Genomic DNA, 18,563 nt, shown 5'->3' with positions numbered 1-18,563 from the left:
AGAAGAAAGTAATCTACCTTTTCTATTTTAACGCTACCATGACTCTAAATGTTTGGGATGTACCTCTGTGCAATTTATTTTTTACCTTAAATTTTCTGCAAATCCATATGTGCATACCTCAGAGTGCTCTGAAGGGTGTGCTTTCAACGTCGGATTTCCTTATCCATAAATCTTGCTTTAAAAATATTCTTTGGCTGTAGTTTTTACAGGGTTATATCAGTTCCTAGTAAGGCAGACAAAAATTCTCCTTAACTTTAAGGAATTGTATCATGTTCAGCTTGAATGAGTTGTTTTAATTCTTTTATAACTCTGTACTCCTGATTCGTGCTATAGAAATGGAGTCAAGGGCCATTGGATGTTTTTCAGTAGTTTGTGTGTTGCTAGGTACCTATTTTGCTTCTACAGTTCTTGCTTCTCTTCTATGGACATGAGCAGAGGTATGCTAAATTGTAATAGAATTCAAATTAATCTGTGGCATAGCACTGAAAATCTGTTACCAGCCGATATCAAAAAGCTGTGCTGAAAGTTTTGCTGTTAGAGCTCTGAGCTTCTTGATTGGAGAATGGGTGTGTGTGTGGGGGGGAAATCCTTTTTCTATTTTTTCTAGTATATAGTCTTATTGAAGTTCTTCCAAATTAGATTTTAAATGCCAATTAGGAGGTTGAATATACTAAAATAAAAGCAAATACAACCAAAATGGCCTCACCTTATGGCTAGTTAGGCTTTTTCTCTCAAAAGCGGAACCTTTGCTCTGAGCATGGCTTTGAGAAAGATATTCAGCTTAATGAACACATTAATTAGAACCATAACTATTTATAAGATAATTAGAAACGAAGCACGGTAAACTGGGCTTTTCCTGCAATTAATGGAGGATTAATTACTGGAGGTAATGAAGTGGATTTTTAAATGCATTAAGGTGAAGTACAGAGATGTGCAAGGCTTTGTGATAGTTGCATAATTATTCCAGGCTGTTTGAGCATAGCTCATATGAGATCGCTAATAAGCATCATTGCATCATTATGTATGCACTTAAAAAGACTTACCACCAAAATGACTGCCTAATTATTTCTAATTGGCAGGAGTCTGTGTAGTCATTGAGCTGTTTGTAGCCATTTTAAGGTTCATTTAACTATCCTTGGGGCCATGTGATAGATGGAAAAAAGCTTCAGCTACACGCTGGCCTTGGCTGGCGCCGTTAATCAATTTTGGTGGGCTTCAGTTTGAAATGCATTTGCTCATGCGGAGGTCAAAACCCAAAGTAGTCCAAGCAAAGTTTGGCTTTTTGATGCCACTTGACTGTATTCATTAGCAATTAGTAAAATAATTGTGTCTGTCACTATATTTGGATTTCCATATGACTTGCTATTCTTTCATCACTGTCCCTTCTTATAGCATATTAGCTTCACTGGAAACCAAATATTCTTCCAACAGACCCTTTTAGCAACTTCAGTGCAGTGGCATATGTTCCGATATACTACCTTTCTTCATTCATTTGTTAGCTTAAACAGTGCAGTACATTTCAACACAATCATCCAATTTGCTCCCGATTGATTGCTGAGTGAAAGTTTCTACCCAAGGACGACATTTTAGGGCTTTTAAGGGTATCTCTGAGGAATTAGTCATTAAGCATTAGCAGAGGAAGCAAGAAGTAGGCAAATCGAATTCTGACGTTGACCAGAGTTTTGTAGTTAGGGGCATCTATTTCCAGGATGTTGACAGCTACGTGGATTCAAGGACATCTTCTGCCCAAAGAAACCAACGCAGTAACAGCGCTCGTTTGGAGCTCACTCCTGCATGAATGTTAGTGCACCACTTCTGTCAATAATTGCGTTGGAAACGTGCGTATCGTTTGGAAATGACCTTTTTGATACGCTGCAATTAGCATCCAGTTATTTTATCTGGCTCTGTCAGATTTAACGTGACATCCCATTAGGTAAGTGTCTGTGAAAGTTCTCAATGAGCGCGTTGTCCTGTTGAGTGTAATCATAACCATCTGTGGGGTGTTGTCAATGTACATAAGCCATTCCTGCAGCTTAAGAAAACACTGGTGAGCAAATTGTAGGCTAATAAAATAAAGGTCAGCTCTACCACTTTTGTTGCAGAAAATGTGGTTTTAGTAATTTAAGGTTAAAATGCAATTTAAAGAAGGAAAAAAATTGCTCTGGCTAAAAAGTAAGATTGATTGAAAACAGTTATTCGTTGGAACAAAAGGCAAATAGTTGTCATTTTCTCATGAGTGTTAGTTCAGATGTCAGACGTGAAAGTGAGGGAATTATGGTAGCATAACCAAAGTGTAGACCAGTCCTTATGGAAAGCTGCTGGATTATTGAACGCTGGATTCAATTGTTTTACAGTTGAGTCTTCTGCAGTGGTAGTTTGGCCATGGCCACATCTGTAAACAAATACCTGAGACAGAAAAAATTAATAAAGTGCAAATAAATAGAGTTCCTTATTGATGCTCCTTAGGAATTGTATTTTTTGAAGTTCATTGTGTGGTAATGGAAATGCTGCTCCCAGATGATCAGAACTGTTACTAAGAAATAAGTGTTAGCACGGAGCAGCAGTTTTAATCTCTGTATTTATATACTGGAAATTCCGATGGTAATAGAAGTTGTAACTGCTGATGTGCTTCTGTTTGATACAGCATAGCAGTGCAGTGGGAATCATGTAAGTATACCTATGAGTTTAATTACAAAACTGTTCACAATTAAGATTTTAAACCACCATTCTTGTAATTACCCAATTACATCATCTGGTCTGTGTTCAGTTTGGGGTTCTGAGTGGACTCCAGTTAGCTTCATCAGGTCTCTTCCTGTGCTGAGTTTCTCCTCCCTGAAGACCTTTCAGCTGTTCTGTTGGGATCTACTTGGGAAGATCCATGCTAAGTGCATGGGGCACTGGGTATGGTGATGTCTTCATTGCACGTGGTTAGTCAACTTGTTCTTCCTCTGCTGTAACAGGGAGGTACCAGGCAGGGGTCAGGTTCACGGTGTGCTGTGTACGTAGTGGCGTGTGTTCAGAATGGAGTTTACCCCCAAAGACTCCATAGCTTGATAACAGGAAGCATTGGGCATGTGGAAAAAATAGAGTTGGAGAGATGTGAAACGTTCACAACAGTAAAACAGTTATCTGCCAGTGCTGTGAACCATGGGCAGTGGTGTTGTCACCATAGGTCAGGGACATCAGTGTCTGCTGAAGCAGCATTTGGAGGTGGCATGCAAATTTTCCTTGCTTAGTACAGTGGTAGCTTAGTGACGTTCTTCAGTCTTGTGTTGTTCCCTTTCCATGCTCTCTTCCCTTCCTTCTCTGTGGTGATGCTCATATTCAGCACACTGTGGTGCTGCTGCTGGGAGAAGAGCTGAGGCCCTGCAGGGCTGCATCAGGCAGAGCTGCCTCTGTAGCTGCATGATCTTAGCAACGTGCTCGCTGGTGGAAATAACACCTCTTATGTTTAATTCTCTCCTTTATATTTCAAAGTGGAGATGAATGTAGTGCCACATAGCTGCAGTAGCAGTCTTCTTGCAGATTCAGGCTGGCTGTGCGTTGCTGGGTTGTAGTTGTCCCTTGTTGTCATTTGCTGTGGTTTTCTGAGGTCTTTCATTTTGTAACAAGAGAAAAGAAATGCTTAGAAAATGCCATAGCAAGTCTTGGAGGTTCTTTTCTACAAGATTTGTATTGAAATCACCTTCTTATTGATTAGTATTACACTTTGAAGTTGATAGCAGGTAACTTGTGTTGGTTATCATCAGTTGGTTGGAGGAGTCATTAATGCATTTTGAGATGTAATACTCAAGTAGTTTTATTACTTTACAATTTCAATGAGCAATTCAGATTTTGTTTATTCACCCTTTGATACATTTTATTTCACAATCTGTTGTGCAGCAGTTGAAGCTTCCATGATGGAAACACTTTTTCTTTGGGATAGTGTATGGCATTTTGGGGGTTTTCTTTCCTTTCTTGGACTTCTTCATTAGTTGTTAGAGCTGGGGCTTGGGAAAGACACAGTGGGGTTATCGGTGACGACCTCAACTGCCCTGAGCTGCCAGGACCCTTCTCAGTTGTGTTCTTCATCAGCCTCCAGCAGACAGGCCAGGCTCTGTGCACAAAGAATGCTACACAAGGACAGAAGTGAGCTGTCCTGCATCCACGCTGAGTTTGTGAAATGCAAAGTACCAATGCAAATGCATTTAACTCGCATTTAAGTCAGAAAATGATCTTTGCGTGTGTAGAATATGGATTGAAAAAGTACATGCGACACATACAAACTGTTCATATAGTGTTCGTAAAACATTTTGCCAACGTGGGATGATATGTTTTTGCTCTGCTCCTGCTTCAGGAGTTTCTAAAGCCTTCTGATGAATTAGCTTCTGGAGACCTGATCCTTTAGTAAAATTATGGCTATTTTCATTAAGTATATTAGGATTTTTTTTTTATTTGGGGGGAAGAAAGATGGTATTTAAAAATCATATATGTTTAACATACCTTTATGTGGTTAAGAAAGGAGAGGTGGAATATTGCCAATTTTTTATTATTGTAGATATTTATTTTTTTTACAGCTCACCAAACATGGACCTTTAGTGCCTGGCTGTCAGTGATGTAAAGCAAGACCTTTCCATGTCCTGAGCAGTGGGCAGTGCAGTGGCTGTGTAGTGGTAGCTGGGGCTGGACACACACAGCATTCCTGGTTGTGGTTGTTTGCAGTCATGCAAACTGTGTCCCATTGTATTGGGTGATTTCAGGCATGTGTTCAGGTGATTTCATCCAGCTGGCTCATATCTACGTGGCTATGAGGATACCTATTTATTACATAAATGTCTTTAGGCTCAAGGCACGGATTGAGGCCTCGATCTCAGCTGTTTTACAATCGTGAGAAATGAAATAGTGGTGTTGTCAGAGGCAGAAGAGTTGAACTTACCTGTAACTAATTTGGGCTTCCCAGGGGCACCAGGAAAGTGAAGAAGTCATGCCTATTATTCAGATTCCTTCACTCTTTAACATAATATCAGAAGCATTGGCCAGTTTATAACGAATAATTACCTGGACAGGAATTCCATCGGGAAAATGAATTTGAACTATTTCCATTGGTTTGTGATACAGCCAGATCTTCCTGTCGTGGCAGAGGCAGCCACTATTGCCTGCGTGATGGAGGAACAAAGAATGCAGAGCACTTCGGGGCAGTCTGGGAGGAACTGGGCCCTCTTTCCTTCAAATGTATTCCAGCTGTATTGAGAGTAGTACAAGTGCATCTGTGTGTATTGAATTAATTAATTACAAACCATGATGGATTTACTTGCTAATAGAATGTTGTCTTACTAATCCATATAGAGTTTGAATTTCCCCATACGTTTCTTTTAAAGGATGTTCTTCAGATTGCCTAATCCTGCAGGAGGGGAACTTTATCTGCAGCTTCAGCAGTGGCGGTTCTGGAATGGGTGAGGGCAGCAGGGAGTTCCCCTTGCTCCTATCTATCTCTGTGTGGCAGGCTGACAGCTGTGTTCATTTTCCCTCGCCCGAAGGGTGAGCAGCTCTTATGCACTTGCACAGACTGAAGATGACCTGGGTATTCTCAACCAGGTCGTGGTGCTTTTATTTTTGGTGAACTGATTAGCGGAATACTTCTTATCGAGCTCAATTTTGCTTTTCTGTGGGAGTTTATATATAGTTCATATACAACTGGCTATTTTTGTAGGTGTGTTTTTATGCACTTAAGGCATAGAACTTCAGTCTGCTTTGAATGGGGAAGGATTGCCACTTGGTGCTGGGTGGTGGTGGGGGGTCTTAATCAATTTTATTTAATCGCCATGATGGTGCACTACCTCCCATTTCTTAGGTATGTTATTACCCGAAGACTGTTAGAAATACATGCTAGGTTTTCCTATTCAGTCATGAGATGTGAATATGGGGTTTAAAATAAACAAGTCCTGTTTTGAAGCATCCTATACGTGAGAGAAACACACTTTGTTAAAAAACAGTTGTGTTCTTCAACTGTTCTTCTACTAATGTGAAGTGAAATCCCAGGAAAGAGAGGTGGTTTCCAGTCTTTCTGGAGATAAGCAAGGGGAATGAATGAGGAACGTGTTTTCCCTGCAGGGAGAAGAGGATGCTCAGCTTCTTGGAGCAGTTGCATTGCAGGCAGTTACAGACCCTGTGCAGGGAGGGAATCCCTTCCTGTACAGCTAATGGAGTGGAACAGTTTGCATCTCCAGAAGATCTGTGGGAGCTGTTCACACAGCTGTTCTCCCTGCCCAGATCCCCAGCAGCACACTTCATTACACATCCCTTGGCCACAGCTGCTCCCATGGCCCTGCCTCCCTGAAAGAAGCCTGGTGAAAAATAGCATCAGTGGTTTTGTGTGGGATGCAGAAATCCCATACTGCCGTTGGTTTATGTGCTTCCACATGTTCAGTGTGTGCCTGGGCTGCTTGAGCAGATTGCACATGTGCCCACAGGGAAGTGCTCCTCACTGAGCTATTGGTGCAGGGAGTGAGCTCCAGTGGCCTGCAGGCTGGTGTTGTTGGCTTTGTTAGGGTTCTGCAACATCGTGCCAACAAGAACCAGTGCTTCCTTAGCTGATGTTTCATCTATGGTCTGTTTCTGTTTTTCCAGGTGGCATTTAGTGAAGTCTGCTTTCTGCTTGTAGCTTTCCTTTGGAGGCTCCTGCTGGCATGTTCTGAATGCCGAGCTCGGCTTTCCCCTCTTCTCCCTTAGACAAGGAATTGTGTCCAAAGTGCACAAGAAGCAAGCCTGAGCCACTGACTGCTGACAGACAGGCTCAATCGGCTCCAGAAAGGCATATGAAGTTAACTTGTTTTCCACCTGGTTGGTGATGTCCTGTAGGGTTCCCAACTCCTCTGCAGTGCACTGGGCACATGCTGACCTTGAGGTGCACAGCTGGTGTCAGTGCTGCATCTTTGGGGTGGCCAGGGGCTGTGGCAGGGAACGTGTCCTGCTCTCTTTTGGGGTGAGAGTAGGAGCCCAGGAGGTGCAGTCAGAAGGACGAGACTGGTAACAAAGGGGTGGCTTGAGAATAACCAAACCCAGCAGCAGTGTCTTTTCTGCCCGCTCTGCTGTCCTGCTGCATTTATATGCCAAGATTTCACTAACTGCTTTGTTTGCTTGTTTGTTTTTAATTACAGTTTACTGGAAGCTTGAGTGTAATTTCCTCAAATGTTTAATTATGTAATTAACATGATTTATGGGTGGAGAGCTGTTTATTACTCAAGTAAGTTGATGCCTGTATCTAGCGAATCCATTTTCCCTGTTCTGCAAACTGTGTTCTTGATTCTCAGTTGCTGTTTATATTTCATCTTGCCTGTCTCCAGCACGGTGTTATATTGTTACTGTCTTTAATACTTTGTTACTTTGTTACTACTATATAGATTGTTACTTGTACTTAATTGTTACTACTATATTAGATATTGTTACTATCTTTAATACCTCTATTTTCTCTTAGTGGTTGTCTGAACAGCTGGCTTGAAGCAGCATCTCTTTCCTCTTAGTGCCAGTCTCATGTCAGACTTAAAAGCTGACCCTCTGCTGATGCCTGTTTTCATCTTTCATTCACTTTAACAATAAATAAATCATACTATCCTACACACAGTACTGACAGTATAGTCTATATTTAAACTCCTTAAAATGCACTTTTAAATTGCAATATATATATATATATATTTCTTGTTTGTGACTTGGAGTTAAACAAGAAAACTTCTCTTAACATGCTTTATAGGAGAACTTGTCATTCTGCTGCAAGGAGCTGTGTTTGTGCTGTGTCTTTATTAGCAGTGTGACTATCCCGGTGTGATGCATTGCAGTTGTTCCATTGTTCTTTTCCAGACTGGTGATATATTGCTAAAGCCTTAAAAAGGCGTGAATTTGTTGGGCTTTGTTTGTGGTTATTGAGCTACTGATAAGCCGTAGGAGTGGTGCCAGCTGAGAGAGAGGCAAGAGTCCTAGTAAAGCACTTGACATCTCACAAACTTTGGAGCTGTGTTTGTTATTTGCCAAGAAAATTGTTTTTGTTTGTTTTTTTTTCCCCCCTCCCAAAAACCTTACTTTCAGTGCAGGAATGCTCTCTTATTTTTATTTTTTTAATTGTTTTTATTTGAGCTTTCTTGTATTTGCATTCTAATTCCCCTATTGAAGAAGTCTGCTCCGGTGGCTGCTTTCAGATTTTGGTGTTTTGCAAAGATTAGATTGTAGTTCTAAGATACAGCTCAATGCTTTAGTGCAATATAATTGGGGAAATACTAAACGACACTGACCTCATTTCCTTTAGAACAATGAAAATTAATAGTTTCACGTTTTATTAGGCTGATATTCCAGATGTAGTGTACATTTAATTAAGTGTAGTTTCCTTTTGGTTATGGTATGTGTATCTGCTTTTTGTCGCAAATTCTTTCTAGTTTTACAGTTTTCCACATGTTTTCTTTCACCATTTATGATTTTTTCAAAGCAGAGCTATAAGGATTTAAATCACTTTAGCATGCAGCAAAACAGTTCCCATTCAAACAATAAACGCCATTTTAAAAAGCCTTCAGATCTTCTGTCACTTCATAAATATAAATGTATAAAAACATTATGCAGTTGTAGTGCCCACCTGCTAATTAAATGCAGATTTCCTCAAACTTGTTTTAAAATCTGCTTATTTGTTTCAACTCTGTCTCTGTTCAGAATACATATGGCCCTTGTGAAACTAATTACGCTCACGGAGCAGCTGTTAAATTTAGTGCAACTAATTTTATCCAATATTTTACATTTTAATTGATTACCTGTGAAGAAATTAGCAAATTAACACTTATTGTGCAGTAACAGAACGGGCTTTTATGGATACTTTCAATTTTTACAAGTGGACCAAGTGTTGATGGAATAGAGACGTTCTGTGGGAGTTGAGATAGGGAAGTTATTGGTGAGCCTTGATTATCTGGGGCGAGGATTTCGGGATAGCGAGTGATGCCAAGCATCTGTGTGTTCTGCAAGTTAGACATGAAAAGCAGATTGGAAAGTAATAGCTTTTCACAGAATTTTGGTAACATATGGGCTTATCTGGATCTAAGAACCCTTTGAAGATCTTTGAACTTGCCTAAATGACTTAACCTTTGGCATGGCGGGTGGGTGTTCTGGGTGCTGGGGGAGGGGCTGTGCTGCCAGCCTACTTCCCACTTCTGCTTCTTAATTCTTCCAATCGTGTAATTCTAACACTTTCTGACTTTAATAATTGGGGCAATTAAAAAAAAAAATAATCAACAGTTATGTGATAGAGGCTTCTGTTTTCCACTTATCCACCAACTTTCTGCTTGTTTACGGAGGGACATCCTGGCACAGGTGACATGTAGCTCTGCTCCATGAGGTTACAGCTTGCTTTCTCTTTCTGTATGTGTGCTGCAGGATATTGCAGCATTAGTTCATAGCGGCGTGCAGGTACATTTGTTCATACTGCAAATGGAGAAGCACTGCCACTTGTTGGACGCAGAGCAGCGACCTCAGTGCGCTTGAATTTTCACTTTATGAAGTCATTTTCCACTGCTGGGAGCTTATTGAGTGTTTTTGGGTTTATCACAGGGCCTAGAAGTTTGTGTGAAGCTTTCTAAGAACAAATGTAGGATCTGGGGCTTTTAATGCAAAGCAGAAAGGTGGCCCTGCTGTGCAGAGTGTGGTGGGGTGTGTTTCTCTGTTGAGTGCTGGGGCTCCACCTGGCCCCACAGCGGGGTGTGGTGCTGGGTGCCCAGCAGTTTGAAGCAGTGGGAAGCATTGTTTTTCTTACTGCTCTCTTGATCTGAGCTTTGTAGCCGAGTCTCCTTGGCTGCGCTGCTCCAATCTGGTGAACCATCTCAGTGTCCATCTCAGCTCCTGGAGGGCAGCATGTGGGAGAGGCTCCGCTCCACAGGTACAGAGATGCAGAGTAGCATACACTGGATCAGCCTGGTAACGTTTCCCATTAGATAGTTGCCACAGTGGGACACCACAGTGAGGATGAGGTTGGGGACTGACCAAGGTGGCATGTCTCGCAGGGGTGGCCTCTGTGGAGCAGAACTCATTTTTGTTGAGACCTTCATGGTAGTGTCACACTGACAGTCTTACCCCTCCCTCCCTGGGGGGCTGGGACAGGGAGCACAAAGGGGATCCACTGTTTTGTTTTTTTATAACTGCAATACTCAAAGCTTAAAGAATGACTATTAATCACTTGAGGTTAACGAATTTTGTGGATACAAAAGATTGTAAATGAAAGAGCTGGGACAGATTCTGTAAAGAAAATGTTCATTCATTTGTCAGGAAGCATTCAGTGGAAGTCTGACCTGATCCAGGTTTATAAATATCTGATCAGGGGACCTGATCCAGGTTTATAAATATCTGAGGAGTAGGGGACAAAGTGGTGAGGCCAGACTTTTTTCAGCAGTGTGTGGAGACAGGACAAGGGGGAACAGATAGAAACTGCAGCACAGGAGGTTCTGCAGGAATGTGCGCAAGAACTTCTTTACAGTGAGGGTGACGGAGCAGTGGCACAGCTGCACAGGGGGGTGTGGAATCTTCTCTGGAGATATTCAAGACCCGCCTGGACACTACCTGTGCGACCTGGTGTAGGGAGCTGCTTTGGCAGGGGGGTTGGACTCCATGATCTCTTGAGGTCCCTTCCAACCCCTATGATTCTGTGATTCTGTGATTCTATGTCTACATTTACAAATTCGGTGTGAGGAATCTACTTCTAATTTCTAAGAGCTGTTTTTCTGCATGTGAAGTACACCTGCTGTTTGTGTTACTTACTCAGATGAGTGAACAGGATCCTGGAAATAGAGCATCCAAACCAAATCACTGTTACTTGTAACTGTGAAATGTAGATGCAAGCTGAGGAAGTAAGCCTCTTCAGCAAGAGGTGTCTTAGGTTCCTCAGTTATTTGTGTGAAGGACTGTGCTCTTAAATAAGAATTGTTTCAGCAAATAATAGTGACGTGTCTACTATGGGACTTTCTGTGCTCTGTGTACCTGCATGCTCTGATTCTGACTGCATCTCTCCTCTTGGAAGCTGTGGGTACCATCCAGGTGATCTCATCTGCGGGGCTGTGGGCTGTGCAAGCAAAACCAAAGTAAATCTAATATTTGGGATGCTTTGTTAGGTCAAAGCTTCCTCTGTCTGGGACCTGAAAAGTGGATGGATGCTTTTTAATTTGTGATGACATAATAAAAATCCATCTTGAGACGGCAAATATGCCACTTACTTTAGTGGTAATTTGATCTACGGTGTTAGTGCTAATACTGTGACCAATAATAGAAGATATAGTGTTGCGAGAGATGCCATCTGCTGAATGAAACCTAAAACGGAGGTTCTGACCCCTGGTGCAGGCCTGAAAGGCACGATGGCAAGAGTAGGTGCGTTAACCCCAGCGTGCTGGACACATTCCAGACTCAATAACAGCATTCTTCCTCAGTTTGATTTATGGCTTCATCTGGAGGTAGTATTTTCTTTTGCTTATTCTATTGTTGGGTTTTATTAAACAGTTGTTGCCTTTAAAATGGAGTGGTCTCTTGTATGCGATTTTGCTTTTAAAGGCCTTTGGAGTTCTGCAGTCTGAAAGGTGCTAAATAATTCTCATCCAGGTTTATGAAGTGCCCTTCTCTCCCCCCAGCCCTCTCAGTACTTAATGAAACTTTTCAATGAGGTGCCATCAGAGCCTTTATGGGGATGGGCATTGCTCTGGGAACCAGTGGGAGCTTGTGTTGCTGTTCTCCTAAATGTGCACTGTGTTTAGCTGCTGTGTACCGTTAGCAGAGGTATATTGACTGATGATAAATTATAAATTAGAAAATCATCTAGAAAATTGGGAATGGTGTAAGGTTCTCTTGGATACACATGGAGACAGTCACTTGCCAATAGTGCCTGATTGCATTTCAGGTAAGTATATCAGTAACAATGCAGATTGCTTACAGAGGAATGGGTAAGGGGGATCCTGGAGCCATGTAAGAACTTGCAGCCAAGAACTGAGGACTGTGTGTGCACAAACTCCTGCACCTGCATGTACTTCCTTGCTGTGTCAGACTTATGTAGGATTGGCCTATGCATAGATACTCTGCAGAATGTGTTTCAAATGCGGATTTGATATTACAAAATGTGTACCTATCGGGACTGAAGTTAGGGCACTGTAAATGTCTCTTTTGTTGTTCCTTTTGCCATAACGTTGCTATTAGTAGTGGTCTAATATGCGAGTACAAGCACTTACTAGCATCTGTAAATTCTTTGATTATTTGTTAAGATAAATTGAATAGAGTGTAAAAGTACACTGTTTGTCATCCTTTCTTTCTCCAACAGCCCTGAAGACTACATTGTTAATGACTAATTACTTTGTTCATGCATGAATACTATCTATTGTAGTTTAATTTATTTTACGTTCTTCCTTTAGAGTAGATAGAATGCTTTCTTACTTTTGAGAAATGGGGAGGATTTCACTTAAAGGTCTGAATCACGGAATGATTTCCATGTGTGTGATGAGTAGTTGGATCTAACAATCTGACATAGTGTGGAAAATGTGCAGTCACTAAATGTTGGCATTATGGATTTTGTGTAGATCACGCTCAAGACCTCGTCAGCGTTCCTATAGTCGAAGTAGTGAAAGATCCAGTCATAGGAGGACTCACAGTGGGTCTCGTGAAAGAGAGCGGCGGAAAGGCAGAGAGAAGGAAAAAGTAAAAGAGAAAGGCAAAGGCAAAGAGAAGGAGATGTGTGGCACGAAGCTTGGGTAAGTGAAATGACAAATAATCAGCTCTGGTAAACACAGCCAATGATTTTGTGCTGTCTTACTCAGTCTATTTTGTATAACATATACTATTTATATAGGAAAAATGAGAATTATTAAAAAACGTTTGAATCATGTGATTCTTAGTATTACAGAGCTCTTGAATGTGGCATCATTTTAAACAAAACAATAGTTTAATTTACAATTTGTGTTTTCCCTTGCTTTGCAAATATGCTAAGTAGTTTTTTGTGGTGGTTTAACTTCGCTCCTTTTCTGATGCATTGTAATCAGGAGGAAAAAGACAAAGAGTACTAGAGTACGACAATTATTTCCTATGAGAAAGTGCTTTTCAGTGTGTGGTGGGTCCCCCCCATCACTTCTGTGTTGGCAGTATTTTCACTTGTGCTTCATTTGCAGCTCCAAGCGTAGTTTCAGTGTATGTGCTTGCTATGGTTGAATGATGGACTGCCTTTCAAAACACGCTGTCAACATAATTTTCACTTGAAATGACTTAGATTGTTAATCTTGTTTTCTCAGATTTCAGAGAAGGCAGTTTATGTAATTACCTCTGTGTTATACATCTCAATCTCCTACAACTTCCAGTGGAATGTTTTTTTCTCTATTTATGCGATTGGTTTTCAAATGGAAGAGTGGTATATTGAACCTCCTTGAATCTTTCTTTGCTGCTTTCCCACTAGCACTAAGAGGGAATTTCTACAGCAGCATCTGCTGCCCAGTGTTCGTAGAGACAGCTTGCAATTACCTGCCTGGTTTTACGGCGTGACAGTGCTGGTTCCTTGGTCCCTCACATCTTGTTCCTGCTTGTTCTGGGTTATGTTATTGTTTATGTATATATTCATGTAAATTAGTTATTTACACTTTTTTTTCCTTGTTTGTAGTACGTCAGCTGCTGGGAACTTCAAAGATGCTGTCTTCCATGCATTTCAAGGGCTACTTTTCCTGATTTTACTGAACCACATGGGGTATTCACTGAGCGGTGGTGAGGCCCTGGCACTGCTGCCCAGAGCTGTGGGTGTTCCATTGGGGGCTGTGGAGGGGTGTCCCTGCCCACTGCAGGGAGTGGGGCAGGGGGGACTGCAAAGTCCCTTCCAACCCAAACCCTCCATGATTTTGGCATTCATCAGTCACTGTTGCAGATACTGTCAGCAGTCAGTAGGTTTCAGCGCAAACGTGGAGCCTCTGAGATATTTGCAGCCTGTCTGAAGCTTGTTACCTGTTCACTTCTGTCTGAGGAGAAGCCTGGATGTTGCATCCAAAATTGCTTTTTAATGAAGCAGGTTCTAGGGCTCTGAACGGGGAAGGAATCCATTGTGAACACAAATACATTTGGTGCGTGAGAGGTTTCTGGACTTTGTGTGGAAGCACATCTTAAATCATGCTGCAGTATATTGCAGAGCTTTATTAGCATACTGCCTGACTTTGTCCTTTTATTGCAAGGATCAATATCAGACAGCAGTAGGAAGAACTCAGAAGTGCTCAGATTTTGTTGGAAGCAAACAATTTCCCTTTGTATTTTGATAACTTAGAAAATTGCTTATGCTACATTTGAAAACGAAATGCCTTGTTTGGGATGTGTCCAAGGTAGTTAGGACAAAGAGTACGAGCTGATAATAGAAACGTTGTATGACATCAGTCCATCTTCCTCTGAGCCTGGAGACAGACCAGTGGGCTTTGCACAGAGATTTCTTACTTGGGGCACTGTTAGGCTGCAAGATGAAACGTACCCAGGATGACACTGATGTGATCTGTCTTTTATAAACTTCTTTTTGGGAGCAGGATGAGAGGAAGGGGTGCGTGCTTCAAAACAGTGATCAGAGTGTATCTGTCCAGATAATGTGGATCTGAGGAGCTTTTTTTCTTTTTCCTTTATCTGTTTGTCACTCTGAAGATTTAGGTGTTATCAGCGTCACGTTGTTTGTTAGAGGCTTTGCAAACCGCCGTGTTTACAAACACAGGGAACACAGGGCTCTTTGAGTCAACTGCTGTTTGCAGTTTCTGTTGAAATATTACAGTTCTGTTTCTGTTGGAGGCTTTCTCAAGCTTCCCAAGCTCGGAGCTTTCCACCTCTTTCTCATTTATTTCTGTTTATTTTCTTTATGCCTGAAAAGTGTAGGAAGGAGAAGATCTTGTTGGCCAGGGAAGCTCCCCTGTCTTCCCTCATTCATGTGTAGGAAGGTGGGTGGCAGTGCAAACTCAGGGAACACTTTGCCTTTAACTCTGTCTGTTTCTGGCAAGTTTTCTTCATCTTCCTGCAGCAGGAATGAGATTCAGTTGTGCATTTGTTTTGTCTGGATGCTAACTTTTGATGAAAGCACCACGGCACAGCCTTTTGTTGTCCAATGGCCTCAAAGCCAGTTGCAGTTGGCTGTGGTCAGCTAAAGGTAGTGAGCTGGCTTTTCTCTGTGGATTTTTGTTTTGTTTTTGCTTTGTTTTGAGGGCATATGTTATAATTTAAGGTTCCTATCCTGCAGTGGTGTCAGATGTCCCCTTGTGGGTATGGCTAGAATTAGGACTCTTATTATAGCTCTCCTCCAGAGCTGTCCTGCCAGGTCCTGCATCTGCTGCTGCTCCCTGCAGCACCATACCTGGCTGCCTGGCCTGGGAGCTCCCTGATAGCCCTGCTGACTCAGTGCTGGGGAGACAAGCAAACACCAGCGTTCTGCTCTGTAAGACTCTACAGAAGAGCTTCTCTAGAAACTCGAGAAGCTGGGGACTCTTTCTAGAGGGGAAGAAATAGGTCTCTGTATTTGGAATAGATTCCTGCAGGTACTCCATGGGAGGGAACCGGATATAGTTTCCAATTTAAATTCATGTGTGTTTGCAATGCGTTCACTGGAAAATAGCTGCTTTAAATATCGTAAGATCTTCTACTTCTGAATGGTTCCAATGATTTTTGCTGTGATTGAAGAAGCCAGGCTCCAGGAGGTAGCCCCCATACTTGCACATCCCGTGGATGCTGGGATGCTTGCGCATGTCTCTGTCACAGTGCTGTGTGCTTTCTTACCTTTGACATGAGGTGTCTCAAAACTGAGGTTTTTCCTTTGTTCTTGGGCTTGTCGACACTGTGTGCTATCCAATATAAGCAGCCATATATTTAGGACTATTTCTCTAGAGGGTCAAAATGTAGGTTTTGCACTAACTATGGAGAAGTGTTCTTATTTGTTCATGGCTCATGTAAATGCTAATGATAACCTTGTTTTCCACATTTTATTGCATATGTTTGTAGGCGTGGGAGGGGAAGGGTTTGTGGCTTTTATTTTTAAATCAGGCCAACCTTAGGTTTTTCCAGAGTGGGTCTTGTCTTCACAGGAAAAATCTGGACAGATATCCAGAGCAGAAGAAGAGAATCTGCCACAGTAACCTAGCTGTCGTCCCTCCTGTGCTCAGTTTCAGCAGGCATTCAGTAAGGGTGAGCACTGAACTTTGTGCACATTGGATGAGCGTCAGCTATGTTGTGGAGACAGCCTCTGTTACCGTCAGGGCAAACCAGCTGAACTCTTTTGTTCTTATAGTCTGGAATATTTTAATGGATGCACTATTAGTTCAGCCATCATGGAGAGACTGTGGTAACAGCTGCTTTGAGTTTAGGTTGGGAAGCTTGTGTGCGGCATCTGACAGTACTTGGCTAAAAACAAAGAGTGATGGGAGAGGTGTATCACGCTTGGAAATAATTTTGTGCTTGTTTTCAAGGTAAAGCAATGCATATTCAAAAAGCATTCCACTTACATACGCTAAATATTCATAAGCAACAAGATGATCCATCTTTCAGGTGATCAGGATTATTTAATTTCCAGCGAGGACTGTGTAAAATAAAGCTGAGGACAAGCATGCAGCAAGAATTGTTCTCAAGCAGCTATCTGACTGATGCTATGCTGTTTGTTCTGCTTTACACATATTCTGAACTAATCAGTGTGCTTTTGTCTCCTAATCCCATAGTAGTAGTTTGAACTGCATTCCTTTTGCCTGGAAAGGTATTAAAGAAACCAAGAAATGGTATGTCTTTTGCTGAGTAACTGTTGCCAGCATTTCTGAAGCAAAAGCACTGGCTCAGCTTGCAGCCTTCTCTCTTCATCCAGACTTGTAGGCCAAGTTTCAAATCATATTTCTCTGAAATAACAATGTTGTTCTCCAGTTACAACCCGTGACTGCAGCAGGGGTACTGTGCACGCTATTGCTCTGGGCTGTTCCTGTGTCCTAAAGCTCAGCCAGTGCTGCTGCTTTGTGCTTAACACAGGCATTGGTGGCTTTCCTGGTCTCATTGAAGTGTTTCAGTGACAGGTGCTGTTCTGAGGTGTTACCACACCTTTGTAATGTTACAGAACCCAGCACGTCTTCTGTGTATTATGGTGTTAGAAATAGAATGGGACGGATCACATGAGGGCCAGTGTATGTTCTGTGATGCATTTTCTGTCAACTCTGCAGAATTTTGTAATGCGTACTGGACATCTGGTGTCTGGTACTTAACAGTAAGTTCTAATCTAGTGATTTTCTTTCATTAAATTTGACTTTTTTGAAAAAACAAAGCAAAAAAATCCCCACAAAACAGAACTTTTGTGTTCTTTGTTCCTTCAAAGCAGTTGATCAGCTCCTACACTTGGCTACCCCATTTCCTGTTTTTCATGTTAGTACCTTCTTCTGATTGGAAAAAAAAAAACATTTATGTAATGTAATTAGTGAATAAAGAATGGGAAACCAGTGCCTCTGTGTCAAGGGAAGGAGCCAATGCCATGAGTGTGACTGGAGCTCTCCAGAAATCTGTAGTTGGGAGATGTTCAGACCTTAGCACCCTGATCCTTTCTGCTGATGTCTCTACATATGCTTCTCATACAATGAAACAATCTCAGCATACCTTATCTGACATAAAATGGGATGTATACGTGCACTTTGTGCCTCTAGCCTGGCGTTCTTCTGGGTACGACTGAATCAGGCAACCTGTTGGTCCCAAAATGGGATTTTCCAAGCGTGTCTATGAGGTCAATCCTCATTAATCCCATACCTGATGCACATTTTGTTTCATTTTTAACTCCATTTGTCATTTATTTTGAGAAATAATAACATTTAATCAAAAACCGGTGATTATTTACACCAAAGAAATAGAGCAATCCTTTCTATCCCTTCTCTTCCCCTCCAAACGGAATTCTCTCTGATTTCCCCTAATTCCAATGGGCTTAGTCTTTTCATCCCATGTTTCAGCTTCGAATCTTAATACGGTGCTCCAGTTTGGAAGCTTTGCTCTTTGAGTGGTCTTTCAATTAATAGTACAGCATTAGCTAGACTATATCCTGACTCGTGGACATCAGTGACCTTTTAAAAATGCACTTTGGACTGTGCAGCGTTTTTCTAAGTGTTGCAAGGTGGCTTATTTAACCAGGAAAATCTTGGCCTTATATGTGCAATGAGATTTTTTTTCACAGTATCACAGAGCTGTAGGGGTTGGAGGGGACCTCCAGAGATCATTGAGTCCAACCGCTGCACAGCAGCTCCCAGCCCAGGTTGCACAGCTCGGTGTCCAGGTGGGTCCTGAAGGTCTCCAGAGAAGGAGATCCACCAGCTCTGTGTGCAGCTCCAGTGCTCCATCACTTCACTGTGAAGAAGTTCCCACGCACATTGGTGCAGAACTTCCTATGCTTCAGTTTGTGGCCATTTCCTCTCGTCCTGTCACCACACACTGCTGAGAAGAGTCCAGCCTCATCCCTTTGCCTCCCTCTTCTTCGGTATTTATAGATGTGGATCAGATCCCCTCTGAGTCTTCTTTTCTCAAGGCTGAACAGCCCCAGGTCTCTCAGCCTTTCTTCATAATGGAGCTGTTCCACACCCTTT

At 42.0% G+C, this 18,563-nt stretch overlaps 1 protein-coding gene across 1 annotated transcript in view; it reads left to right on the top strand.

Annotated features, from left to right (window-relative positions):
* Positions 1 to 18,563, top strand: part of RSRC1 (arginine and serine rich coiled-coil 1) — a 104,705-nt gene that overhangs the window by 16,650 nt on the left and 69,492 nt on the right. Inside the window, exon 4 of the mRNA XM_065747873.1 lies at positions 12,555 to 12,725. Within this exon, the coding sequence (XP_065603945.1) occupies positions 12,555 to 12,725 (171 nt within the window). The remainder of the gene's footprint in view (positions 1 to 12,554; positions 12,726 to 18,563) is intronic.

Source organism: Cyrtonyx montezumae, unplaced genomic scaffold, assembly GCF_038088225.1.
Source record: "Cyrtonyx montezumae isolate F1298 unplaced genomic scaffold, pur_monq_1.0 scaffold_5, whole genome shotgun sequence".
Taxonomy (NCBI): Eukaryota; Metazoa; Chordata; class Aves; order Galliformes; family Odontophoridae; genus Cyrtonyx; species Cyrtonyx montezumae.
Note: the sequence above shows the minus strand (reverse complement) of the source record. Positions and strands in the feature narration are given on the sequence as shown.